Below are 12,925 nucleotides of genomic sequence, written 5' to 3'. Positions count from 1 at the left end.
AGTGATGGGCCTTCTGTGCAAGGGGTGTCTGTTACCAACGTATCTGTTTTCCGGCGTGATGAGCCTTCCGCGTGCAGAGGGAGAACTGTAAAAATCCATACCGAAAGTAGTAAGGTGTCCTGGGAGAGGAACAGGTACAATGAGGGCTGAGGAGGAAGAGATCTTGTCCCAGAACTACCACTGGAGCGAGAACCCTTTGATGTCATCCCAGCCTGGAAGCACCAAATGAATCCTCCTAACTGAACACAGTTACCCTGGGACAGTGCTTGGTTGTAAAATGTTGGTAAACCAGGCTCTTTTGGTAGAGCTTTTTAAGTTAAAACAAGCTGATGCAGTACTTTTCGCTTTACAGCTGAAATCCTAATAGGACCACTACACCTTCCCCTAGTTCAATTGCAATCTGAAGAAAAATAGCATGGCCCTACACCTTTGTGTGATGGCACTGCACATTAAATGGGCATCATTCATTCAACATTTATTGAGCACTTTTTTCTGTTAGATGTGCTGACGAAAATTGATCAGTAGTCAATCTAAGAAAGAAGTGGAAATTTTTATTTGAGCCAAACAGGGTTATAACTCTGAGAACAGCCTCTCAGAAAGCTCTAAGAACTGTTCCGTTTGTTAGAAGCCAAAGCACTGTTAGATGTTTTTGAGACTGTGGGCTGTACATTAAATGGCATATTATTGACAGTTTACACAATCCAAATCTACACATACAAAGCAAAGAGTGGGTCATGGGTCATGCTGGCCCCTTACAAGATAAGAAGGAAGTTATCTCCTAAAGAGGTCTGGTTAATGCAGATGCGCAATACACACTAAAGTGGAGGGAGGAGGCCCAAGTAGGCAAAGAAAAATTTTATGTTTATGTTTAAATATGTTTAAATCGTCTTGCCATAAAATATGAATTTTATTTCGTCAGACATTAGTTGGGATATGGAGTTGTATAAGAGATCTGCATGGTTAAGTTGAAATTTAAAGTAAAAATACCCGTAGTAAGGAACCTAGTTAGCATTTTCATAGGCCAAGCACATGGTCTCATTTAATCGTCACAACTTTGTCCAGAGTCACACAGTTGTAAGTGTGGAGTCAAGATCGGAACCCAGGTTTATCTGATATTAAAATTGGTGCATAGCCACTAAACTATACCACCTTCTTTTTTTAAAGGACTATGTTTTTTTTTTAAATTGTAGCAAATATTTTATTTGCTCTCAAAGGAGAGTGTATTGTGGTAACTGCTCATTTGGTGCTGCTGTATTACCTTGTTAACTCCTTGAAAAGAGTCTACTTAAAAGTAAGCACCAAGACAGTGCCTTGAAGAGTAAGTGGTCACTAAATATTTTCATTTTATTATGCGATTGTACTGGGGTTTTTTTGTTTTTGTTTTCAGAAAATGTTGGAGAAGAAGGAAGGAAAGGTTTCTTTCAAGGTTTTTGTAGAAATTTCAATTTTTTGATGCATTTGGCTACAAACAAGACTAAGTTAGGCTGCCTCTGTCCAGACAATTCTTACATAAAATACCATACGGAAATTGCCTAGGACAATATTAAGTTGTCTAGAATATTTGTTTTTAAATTTTCCTTGAAAATCTTTTTTTTCCCCCTGAAGGGACTACTAAACTTTTGCTAATAAGAGGTAATGTAACTGACCTTTACTCCTTTTGATTGCCAGGAAGCTAAGAGCCCAAATTCTTTGTATGATTTTATGTTCTGCCTTTATATTTTCCCTGACCCAGATTCCCTATTAGTGTGTATAGTTTATCATTTGTTGTATTGCACTGCTTATTGTTATTGCTTCAAATCCTTTGTAGAACACAGCAGTATGTAGTTTTAAATAATGTAGCCTATGCTGCTCTTAAAAGTATGCTTGATAGAACTAGTGATGTTTAACCTAATGAACTAGAAACCTAGAGGAACTGTAGAAGTTCTTGGATATTTGAACCGCTGTGTGGGAGAATGACTAAACATATTATGAATAGTTTCCAGAGGTCAAGACAAGCATTTAGGATAACAGGTTTGTATTTAATGGCAGGAGAAGTTGTGTCATTTAATAAAATGATCAGGGTCTTTGGAATTAGTTAAACTTGGGTTTCAGCCCTAACACACTTTCTAATTGTGTGAATTTGAGTGAGTAATTTAATCTTTAACCTCAGTTTACTCATCTGTAAATTGGGGGAATTAAATACATTTTAACTATCTCAGAGAATCTGAGGATTTATTGATCTGGTATACATAAAAGTGCCTAACACAGTGCCTGACAAACAGCCCCTTAAAAAACTTTATTTTATACAGATAGAAAGAAGTTGTGTTTCTTAATTTTGTATAAATGTCACATAGATGCATTAAACTTCTTCTCTAATACACCCAGTTCCCCATAATAAGAAGCAGTATCATGACTAGGAGGTTGGTCCAAATGGATATGTTCTACTGGCAGTGGCCATATAAATTATAGATGAAGTATAATCTTTGTACACAAAGTATAAACCTAATGGAATTGTTGTGAGGATTAAATGAGAATACATATAGAATATTGAGAAGAGTGTCTAGCACATAGTAAGTGCTCACATTTTGGCCTCCCTCCACCTACTTGCCCCCACAAGTTAGATCTTCTCAGTCTCTGAGGCTCCCTGGCCAAAATGGTAATGGTCATTTTGCCCTTTACTGTGCCATCATAACAACTTTGGCTTTCTAAGATCTGCCTTTATCTACTCATCTTGGTTGTTAAAACTCATGAACTTCTTTGGTTGCTGTCGTTTTCCTGTTAGCTGGCCTGACTGAGTTCTTTTTCCAATTACAGGTGACTCTACTTGAATTTCCCAGCTGCAGAATATGTAGTACCTTTAAAGGTAAATGAAAACTGAGACAAATCATTTAAGTGTGCTAGTTACAAAAGAAAACTTGGCAACATTTAGTGAGTTATCTGCATGCAGATAACTGACTCATGGGGGACTCAATCAGTAGATCCTCTTGTCAGGGGAAAAGGCATAAATAGGATTTATGAGAGAGAGAAGAGAGAAAAAAATTCATTTTTTGAGTAAACTAATTAGCTGACAACTAGTTGGAATCGTTTATTTGTTTCAGGCATTAGCATTATAAGTTCTGAAACTAAATTTTGTCAGCGTAGCCAGAGTTGATCAAACTTTTGCTTGCCAAATCCGAAATTTGTTCAGTGAAGAACTGATTCTAAAGTACTGGAAAGATTCATGCTTACTCTTTAGTTACCGAGATACCTAGAAAGCCATATTCATGATTGTCAAGTTGTTTGGTGAGCATGCAATTTAATAGTAAAGGGAGATGCTTGAAAATTATTTGATCCAGTCTTGGTACACCAGTGAAGCACACAGACTTCCCCCAGTGGACTATATCTTTCTAGCGAACAGATATGAAAATCCACCAAACCATTATTCTTTGTTTGACTGCCCCTTTTCTAAACTCTCATGTATTAACCTCCCCCTTTCTAATAATGTTGTTTTTCTGTATATTGGTTAGAGCTTTCTTTACAGGCAGAATTGTTTTCTTGTCATTATATTTTAGTTGCCCTTGATTGGATTTGGCTTTTTCCTAATCTCAGGCACTTCTTCCTCTCTTCCATTTTTCAGATAAAGAATTGAGTTACTTATTATCAAAAACACAATATCGATACAATAATGACAATGTATTTTTCATACTTAAAGACTTTTAAAACTTTTATGCAAATACATGTATTCATTATGTGAATGTTTATTTGGCTGTTGATACGAATTTTTCATCACTTTTGAGTGCTTCATTGCTTTTATTTAGGTTGGCAATGATGAGCAAGCTGGAATCAAAGGAAGACAAGATGCTGGAGGTTCAGTTTGTGGGAGATGATGATGTTCTTAATCACATTCTTGATAGAGAAGGAGGTACTGAATGATTATACAGTTGAAAGGATGCTTATATAATGGTTATGTATTATTTCACTTTTAAAAATAATTTAATCTTCTATTTTGAAAATACAGCACAGAATATTTTATCTAGTAAGACTGCAAATAATCCTTAATTTTTAGTTTATTCCATTCAAAATGTACTGAAAATTAAAAATAATAAAGCCTCATCTAATGTGAAATGCTCAGTAGTGGTGGTAAGTGATAACCACCCATTGTAATTAAAATGTATAGTTATTTTGACCCCCCAAAATATATAATTTAAAGGTTTTGTTTTTTTAACTTATAAACTGTGGAAGAGAGATCTGTACTTGAATCAAAGAGAAAACACTGAATTTTTTTCCAGCTTTTAAGTAATGACAATATAATAGTATAATTTATTTATTTAAATGTAGTGTTTAGAAAGAATTTATACCTGTCATGTTCTGATTCTTTGGATGTTCTTATAGGAGCTAAAATAAAAAAGGAGAGAGCCCAGCTTTTGGTCAACACAAAAAAAATAATAAAGAAGCCAGAATATGATTTGGAGGAAGATGACCAGGAAGTTTTAAAAGATCAGAACTATGTGGAAGTTTTAGGACGCCATGTTCAAGGTATTTGTGGGGTGAGGGGCGTGGTGGTTGTTGGAGTTGGGAGTGTACGCTCATATTTCTGTGAGTGGCCGAAATTGCTTTGCAGGATACATAAAAGTAGTCTGGTAGGTTAGGCAACATTGTGCTACAATTTTTTTTTTTCTTTTTAATTTATTTTGGCTACGCGAGGTCTTAGTTGTGGCATGCAGGATCTTCGTTGTGGCATGTGGGCTCTTAGTTGCCGCATGCAGACTTCTTAGTTGTAGCATGTGGACTCTTAGTTTTGGCATGTGGGATCTAGTTCCCTGACTAGGGATCTAACCCAGGCCCCCTGCACTGGGAGCACACAGTCTTACCCAGTGGACCACCAGGGAAGTCCCTTTCCCAATTTTTTAAATTGTAAGATACCCATAACATAAAATTTACCATCTTTACCATTTTTAAGTGTACAGTCCAGTTATATTAAATACATTCATAATGTGCTACCATCACCATCATCCACCTCCAAAACTTTTTATGTGGTGTGCTATATTATTTTATTTCTCATCAGAAGAGCATTACTTCAGGGCTTCCCTGGTGGCGCAGTAGTTAGGAATCCGCCTGCCAGTGCAGGGGACACAGGTTCGAGCCCTGGTCCAGGAAGATCCCACATGCCGTGGAGCAACTAAGCCCATGCGCCACAACTACTGAGCCTGCGCTCTAGAGCTCATGAGCCACAACTGCTGAGCCCGTGCACCACAACTACTGAAGCCCGTGCACCTAGAGCCCGGGCTCCACAACAAGAGAAGCCACCGCAATGAGAAGCCCGCGCACCGCAACCAAGACTAGCCCCCACTCACTGCAACTAGAGAAAGCCCGTGCCCAGCAGTGAAGATCCAACACAGCCAAAAATAAATAAATAAAATAAATAAATTTTAAAAAAAGAAAAAAGAAGGGCATCGCTTCAGACTTTTTCTCTACAGTTGGAAAGGTTGGAAGCACTGAGTTTCTACTGTACGTTTTTTAATCTATACATAGTTCTTTTTTTTTTCTTTTGTTTTTTTAAAAACCAGTCTGGTGCTTAAATATTTTTAGAAAGATAGTCTACAGACCAAGCACTCTAAAGTTGTTATTTTTAAGATATCTCTACTTTTAACTAATTTGAAATAATTTCATAAAGCAAGTCACTTTATTATTAACTTGATCTTCTTTACAGAAATAGTTAGAAGGAAGATTCCAAGAAGTAATGTGTTCCAACCTGGGCATGCTAGTGTTATGTTTTTTTACACCTAAGCCAGATTCCTGCCAGACTGTGCTTAAAAAATCTTACTCTTGGATTATAATTTACTTAATTTAGGGCTCAAAGAGCACAGATATATATTAGGGTGCAAGGAGCATAGACCTACTTAAGTTGACTTAAAAAAATAAAGATCAAGGAAAAAATTCAGTATTGTTGGGCACTAGGGGCATTGGAGCTGGGAGCGTGTTAAGAAATGAGGGACTTTGCTTTCACATATCTCCTGGTCTCCCTCATGTCATCTCTGTGCATCAATTCTGTTCTATGCCACCTGTCTCCCTCATGTACATGTCTTTTACTCTCTCATACTTGACTTATAAATGGCCACTATGACTACTCCCAACCTTTTTGTCACCTCTTGAGTGATACTGTTTCTGGATTTGTTCCCAGTGTTAAATGATATGATATAAAAAACCACCACTGGGCTTCCCTGATGGCGCAGTGGTTGAGAATCTGCCTGCTAATGCAGGGGACACGGGTTCGAGCCCTGGTCTGGGAAGATCCCACATGCTGCGGAGCAACTAGGCCCGTGAGCCACAACTACTGAGCCTGCGCTCTGCAACAAGAGAGACTGCGATAGTGAGAGGGCCGTGCACTGCGATGACGAGTGGCCCCCGCTTGCCACAACTAGAGAAAGCCCTCGCACAGAAACGAAGACCCAACACAGCAAAAATAAATAAATTAATTAATAAACTCCTACCCCCAACATCTTAAAAAAATAAATTAAAAACAAACAAAAAACAACCATTGTCCCTCAGTAGGCTTACTGGACAGAGCATATTCTTGTTATTTATTTATTTATTTATTTATTTATTTATTTATTATTTTTGGTTGTGTTGGGTCTTTGTTGCTGCACACAGGCTTTCTCTAGTTGTGGCGAGCGGGGGCTACTCTTTGTAGCCGTGTGCGGGCTTCTCATTGTGGTGGCTTCTCTTGTTGCGGAGCATGGGCTGTAGGCGTGTGGGCTTCAATAGTTGTGGCACGTGGGCTCAGTAGTTGTGGCTTGCAGGCTCTAGAGCGCAGGCTCAGTAGTTATGGCGCACGGGCTTAGTTGCTCTGCGGCCTGTGGAATCTTCCTGGACTAAGGCTCGAACCCATGTTCCTTGCATTGGCAGGCGGATTCTTAACCACGTGTGCTACCAGGGAAGCCCTTAGGGCATATTCTAAATAGAACTTTGGATTCTTGACTATTGTGTTAGACCTAAGAACAGATTGCAAAGAATATGTTTTCTAAGTGTTTTCTTTAAAATAGTTTCTTATTGTAATGGTAATATGTATCTGTAGTAGAAACTCAGTGCTTTCTTGTAACGGCACCCACAGCAAATGATATTTGGAGGCACACTGAAATAAAGAGGAAAATTTGGGATTTCCCTGGTGGTCCAGTTGTTAGGACTTGGCGCTTTTACTGCTGTGGTCCAGGTTCAATCCCTGGTGCAGCCAAAGAAAAAAAAAGAAAAAAGAAAAGAGGAAAATGCTCCAGACCAGGGATAAGTGCCTTGGGCTTCTGACCCCTGTTCCCACCCCCTCTGCAGGCCCTGACTGCATCCTCAGAGGCCTGAGAGGATCAATACGCAGCACACCTGTAACCCATGTCTTTAATTTCTGCACACTGGTTGGGGAACTTTGCTTTAAAGCTGTATTTCTCAACCCTTTAAAAATTATTAACCCCTAAGGAACCTTTCTAGACTTTTTCTCCTTATCACCCCCAACCCATGAAATTTTAATACTACATATATGCTGTATATCTCTTTATGTACTAAGATTCTTTGGAGGGCAACAGACCATTGCAATATCTAAGATGTTTTCCACACTCCCCCTCCTCCCACCAAGAGCCATTTCCGTTGCATCAGGAGCAGTATTATTCCTGTTGAGAATGCATGCTGTAAGAACATGGACCTGGGACTTACCTGGTGGCGCAGTGGTTAAGAATCCACCTGCCATTTAGCTATCAGGAACAATGTTGCTATGAATATACATCTATCCTGGTATACACATGTACTAGTTTTTCTAGAATATATCCCAAGTAGTGGAATTTCAGGGTCATAAGATATGGGTGTCTTCAACTTTACTGGATAAGGCCAAGCTGTTTTTGTGGTTGTTTAACCTGTGGTCTCTTAAAAGTTCATAGTGTCTGTCATACAGAGTGAAGTAAGTCAGAAAGACAAAAACAAATATCGTATATTAACGCATATATGTGGAATCTAGAAAAATGGTACAGATGAACCTATTTGCAGGGCAGGAATAGAGACGCAGATGTAGAGAACGGACATGTAGACACAGAGGGGAAGAGGAGGGTGGGATGAATTGGGAGATTAGGATTGACATATATACACTACCACGCATAAAATAGATAGCTAGTGGGAGCCTGCTGTATAGCACAGGGACTCAGCTCAGTGCTCTGTGATGACCTAGATGGGTGGGATTGGGGGTGGGGTGGGGGTGGGAGGGAGGTCCAAGAGGGAGGGGATATATGTATACATAGAGCTGATCCACTTTGTTGTACAGCAGAAACTAACACAACATTGTAAAGCAATTATACTCCCATCAAAAAAAAAAGTAAACTGAAAAAAAGAGAATCTGCCTGCTAATGCAGGGGACACGGGTTTGAGCCCAATCCAGGAAGATCCCACATGCCGTGGAGCGACTAAGGCCGTGCGCCACAACTACTGAGCCTGCACTCTAGAGCTGGCGAGCCACAACTACTGAGCCCGTGCACCACAACTATTGAAGCCTGCATGCCTAGAGCCCGTGCTCTGCAACAAGAGAAGCCACAACAGTGAGAAGCCCACTCACTGCAAGGAGGAGTAGCCTCCGCTCGCCGCAACTAGAGAAAGCCCATGCGCAGCAAAGAAGACCCAACACAGCCAAAGATAAATTAATTAATTAATTAATTTTAAAAAAAAGAACATGGACCTGTTGACAGTTTGGTGTGTATCTGTCTGTCTGCACATACATGCACACACATAAGTTTGTCTCGAGTGCAGGAAGTGGGGCTGTTCATTTGCCAATTGGCATGTACGACAGAGGAGCCCGTAACTTACAGTTAAGTCTTGCAAACATGACTTTTCCTATTTTGTTTTGTTTTTTCTTATTTGCCACAATGTGTATAGGGGTGGAGAGTGGTGTTTCAGATAAGGTGTAGGAAGGAGAGTTTTCTTTTAATGTTTCTTTAGGGAAGAAAAGGTGACATCTATTACCATCTTGCTTAACTTTATTTGAGATACTGAACAATAAGCTTCTGCCTAATCCTTAATTACAAACAGAAGACAGTAAGGATTTTTTTTTTTTTTTGGCCACACATCTTACTTAGTTCTCCAACCAGGGATCGAACCTGTGTCCCCTGCAGTGGAAGAACTGAGTCTTAACCACTGGAACACCAGGGAAGTCTTGTTAAGCATTACTTTTAAAACACAGACATTTCACAAAGAATCTTAAGGAATATTTAAAAGGAAAAAACTTTTCAACAAGGACCTTTAAATACTTTATTAATCAATCCCTTTACTTACTATTGAAGTATAAGCTGCTTCTTAAAAGCAACACATATCTTGACATACCTGGCATAACTCTTATATGCTATTAATCCATCCACTCTGGTGAAAAATCATTGCATGGAGGTGCTAGGTGATCTCAGGCATTAAACAGAATGTTTTCTGAAAGATCTCCCCCAAACAATCAGACAGGTGTCCTCAAGAGCAATTTGTCTTATTGATGCTTCTCTTAAACAATTGATTTGTTTTTCAATTTTATGAACAGAATAATTCTTTAATTGATTATAAGTTGGCTGTTAGAAAATTCTGAGACAAATATGTGGTCCATCCGTAGTATTTTTAAAATTTTATTTATTTATTTTTGGCTGCCTTGGGTCTTCGTTGCTGTGTGTGGGCTTTCTCTAGTTGTGGTGAGCAGGGGCTACTCTTCCTTGTGGTGTGCGGACTTGTCATTGCGGTGGCTTCTCTTTTTACGGAGCATGGGCTCTAGGCGTGTGGGCTTCAGTAGTTGTGGCTCGTGGGCTCTAGAGTGCAGGCTCAGTAGTTATGGCCCACAGGCTTAGTTGCTCTGCGGTATGTGGGATTGTCCCAGACTAGTGCTCGAACCTGTGTCCCCTGCATTGGCAGGAGGATTCTTAACCACTGTGCCACCAGGAAAGTCCCAATCCATAGTATTTTTAACTTAGCCTTATTCAGAGTTCCATTTTTGAACTTAAGGATGATGTCAGATTTTTAATTGTGGTTAAATTAAAAATCTATTTTTTAAAATTGTGGTAAAAAATATTGTGGTAAGATATACATTAATATAAAATTTACCATCTTAACCATTTTTAAGTATATAGTTCAGTATTAAGTATATTCACATTATTTTACAACCGATCTCTAGAACTCTTTTCATCTTACAAAACTGAAATTCTGTACTCAATTAAACAACTGCCCAGTCCCCCCTTCCCCCAGCCCCTGGAAAGCCACCATTCTACTTCCTTTGACTCTATGAATTTGACTACTCTAGGTACCTCATATAAGTGGAATTGTACACTATTTGTCTTTTTGTGTTTGCCTTATTTCACTTAGCATAATGTCCTCAAGGTTCATACATGTTTAGCAAGTGTCAGTTTACTTCCTGTTTTTTTTTTTTTGAGTAATATTGCATTGTATGTATATACCACATTTTGTATATTTATTGGTTGATGGACATTTGGGTTGCTTCAGCCTTTTGGCTATTGTGAATAATGCTACTAGGATGATCTTATTTGCAAAGCAGAAATAGAGACACAAATGTAGAGAACAAACATGGATACCAAGGGGGAAAGTGGGGGGGATGGGATGAATTGGGAGATTGGGATTGACATATATACACTATTGATACTATGTATAAAATAGATAACTAATGAGAGCATACTGTATAGCAGAGGGAACTCTACTCAGTGCTCTGTGGTGACCTAAATGGGAAGGAAATCCAAAAAAGAGGGGCTATGTGTATATGTATAGCTGATTCACTTTGCTGTACAGTGTAATAATGCTACTAGGAACATGGGTGTACAAATATCTCTGTGAGATCTTGATTTGAATTCTTTTGGGAATATTCCCAGAAGTGGAATTGCTGGATCATATGGTAATTCTATTTTTAATTTTTTGAGGAACCACCATACTGTTTTCCATAGCAACTACATCATTTTGCATTTCCACCAACAATGCACAAGGGTTCCAGTTTCTCCACATTCTCACCAACACATGTTTTTTTTTTTTAATAATAGCCATCCCAATGCGTGTGACGTAGTAGTAGTATTTCTTTCTAAATTTAACATATTGTTAAATTCTTAGAGATTATTCTCTGGACAAAGAAAACTCTAGTAACTGAATAATAATATATTCTAACCTATAAATAATACATAGTTTCCTCTGTTAGACTTCTGAATTATTTCTAAGTTTTTATTATTATAACTAATGCATAGTGATTACCCTTGAACATAAATCTTTGTTCAGATGTCTTATTTTTTTCATCAGAGATTCCTCAAATAGAATTACTGGTGAAAGTATATGAACTTAATTTTAAAAAAAAAGTATATGAACTTTATATGGCTTACATATTGCTAAATTACTTTCTAGGAAGATTGTATCAACTAGTATTAAGATCCCTCATCAGCATTAAACATTTTTTCTTTTATTTATTAGCCATTTTAACTTCTGTGAATTGTATGTTCATAGTTATTTTGGTATTGTCTATTTTGAGTAATTTTAAAACTATTAAAAAGTTTTATTTATATATTATACTAAATCCCTGTTGGCCAGTGTGATTAGAGCCATTGTTAATTGGTCAATTTATCAAAATATCAGAACAAGGAAATCATAAAAATAATTATATACTCTAAACATTTTGTTTTACATATAAACATATATGTAGATATTTATGTATCATTGTCTTTTCTTTAAATATACATTTGCCAGTCAGCTGGTTGAAGAACAGCAGCACCTTTTGGTTTTGGGTATTTTTAGATAGCATATCCATAATGTATTATCTAGGATTTCAAGTTTTATTTCCTTCCATTAGATTGATCATTTAAAGACACTTCTGATGCAGTCTGAATGTAGTGTGCTTTTATGTTTTTCAGTTTTTTTCTTAAATCTTTTATGGTTTCTCATCCATACCTAATTTGAAATCAGTTCTTTTAGTTAATAACTTTTATCAAGTCTTTCTAAAGCATTTAATTTAGTTTACATAGAAACTACTTGATATTTTTTATTCATATTTTGTCTATGTGCCAGACATTTAATTTACATAATTATAGTAACAAGTTCTCCATAAACAGACTTATCCATATGTGCATATTATAGATATATGATAGAGGTAGCATTGGAGATCACTAGGCTAAGGATGAACTGGTCAATAAATGGTGTTGGAACAATTGACTATCCTTATGAAAAAAAGAAATTGGGGGCTTCCCTGGTGGTGCAGTGGTTGAGAGTCCGCCTATCCTTATGAAAAAAAGAAATTGGGGGCTTCCCTGGTGGTGCAGTGGTTGAGAGTCCGCCTGCAGGGGGACCCGATGCAGGGGACACGGGTTCGTGCCCTGGTCCGGGAAGATCCCACATGCCGTGGAGCGGGTAGGCCCGTGAGCCGTGGCCGCTGAGCCTGTGCGTCCGGAACCTGTGCTCCACAACGGGAGAGGCCTCAACAGTGAGAGGCCCATGTACTGCAAAAAAAGAAAAAGAAAAAGAAATTGGATTCCTAGCTGCCATCATAAACAACTTAATTACCTTAATTAAAGATATACACATGAAAAGCAAATTATAAATGCTTTTACAAAAAAATATAGGAGAATATGGCTTTGGTCTTATAGAAGAATTTCTTTAAAAATGTGTAATCAAAAGAAAAGATTGACAAATTAAACTAATTAAAATTCAGAACTTCTCAAGAAGACAAACCACAGCTAGGAGAAAATATAGCAAAAGACATATCTATTAAAGAACGGTTACCCAAAATATACAAAGAGCTCTTAAAGCTCAACAATAAGAAAACGAACAACCTGATTAAAAAATGAGCAAAGGACCTGGACATCTCACCAAAGAAGATACCCAGATGGCAGGTAAGCATATGAAAAGATGTTCAACATTATATGTCATTAAGGAATTGCAAATTCAGACAACAGTGGGATACCACTACACATCTATTAGAATGGCCAAAATC

At 37.9% G+C, this 12,925-nt stretch overlaps 1 protein-coding gene across 1 annotated transcript in view; it reads left to right on the top strand.

Annotated features, from left to right (window-relative positions):
* The window catches only part of ORC2 (origin recognition complex subunit 2), a 54,029-nt gene that overhangs the window by 462 nt on the left and 40,642 nt on the right, over positions 1-12,925 (top strand). Inside the window, exons 2-4 of the mRNA XM_082841375.1 lie at positions 2,794-2,842; positions 3,777-3,880; positions 4,351-4,494. Of these exons, the coding sequence (XP_082697501.1) occupies positions 3,784-3,880; positions 4,351-4,494 (241 nt within the window). The 5' untranslated portion in view covers positions 2,794-2,842; positions 3,777-3,783. The remainder of the gene's footprint in view (positions 1-2,793; positions 2,843-3,776; positions 3,881-4,350; positions 4,495-12,925) is intronic.

This window comes from Leucopleurus acutus (assembly GCF_964270905.1).
Source record: "Leucopleurus acutus genome assembly, chromosome: 6".
Classification (NCBI taxonomy): domain Eukaryota; kingdom Metazoa; phylum Chordata; class Mammalia; order Artiodactyla; family Delphinidae; genus Leucopleurus; species Leucopleurus acutus.
The sequence above is the reverse complement of the archived record's forward strand: the minus strand, read 5'-3'. Positions and strand labels throughout refer to the sequence as shown.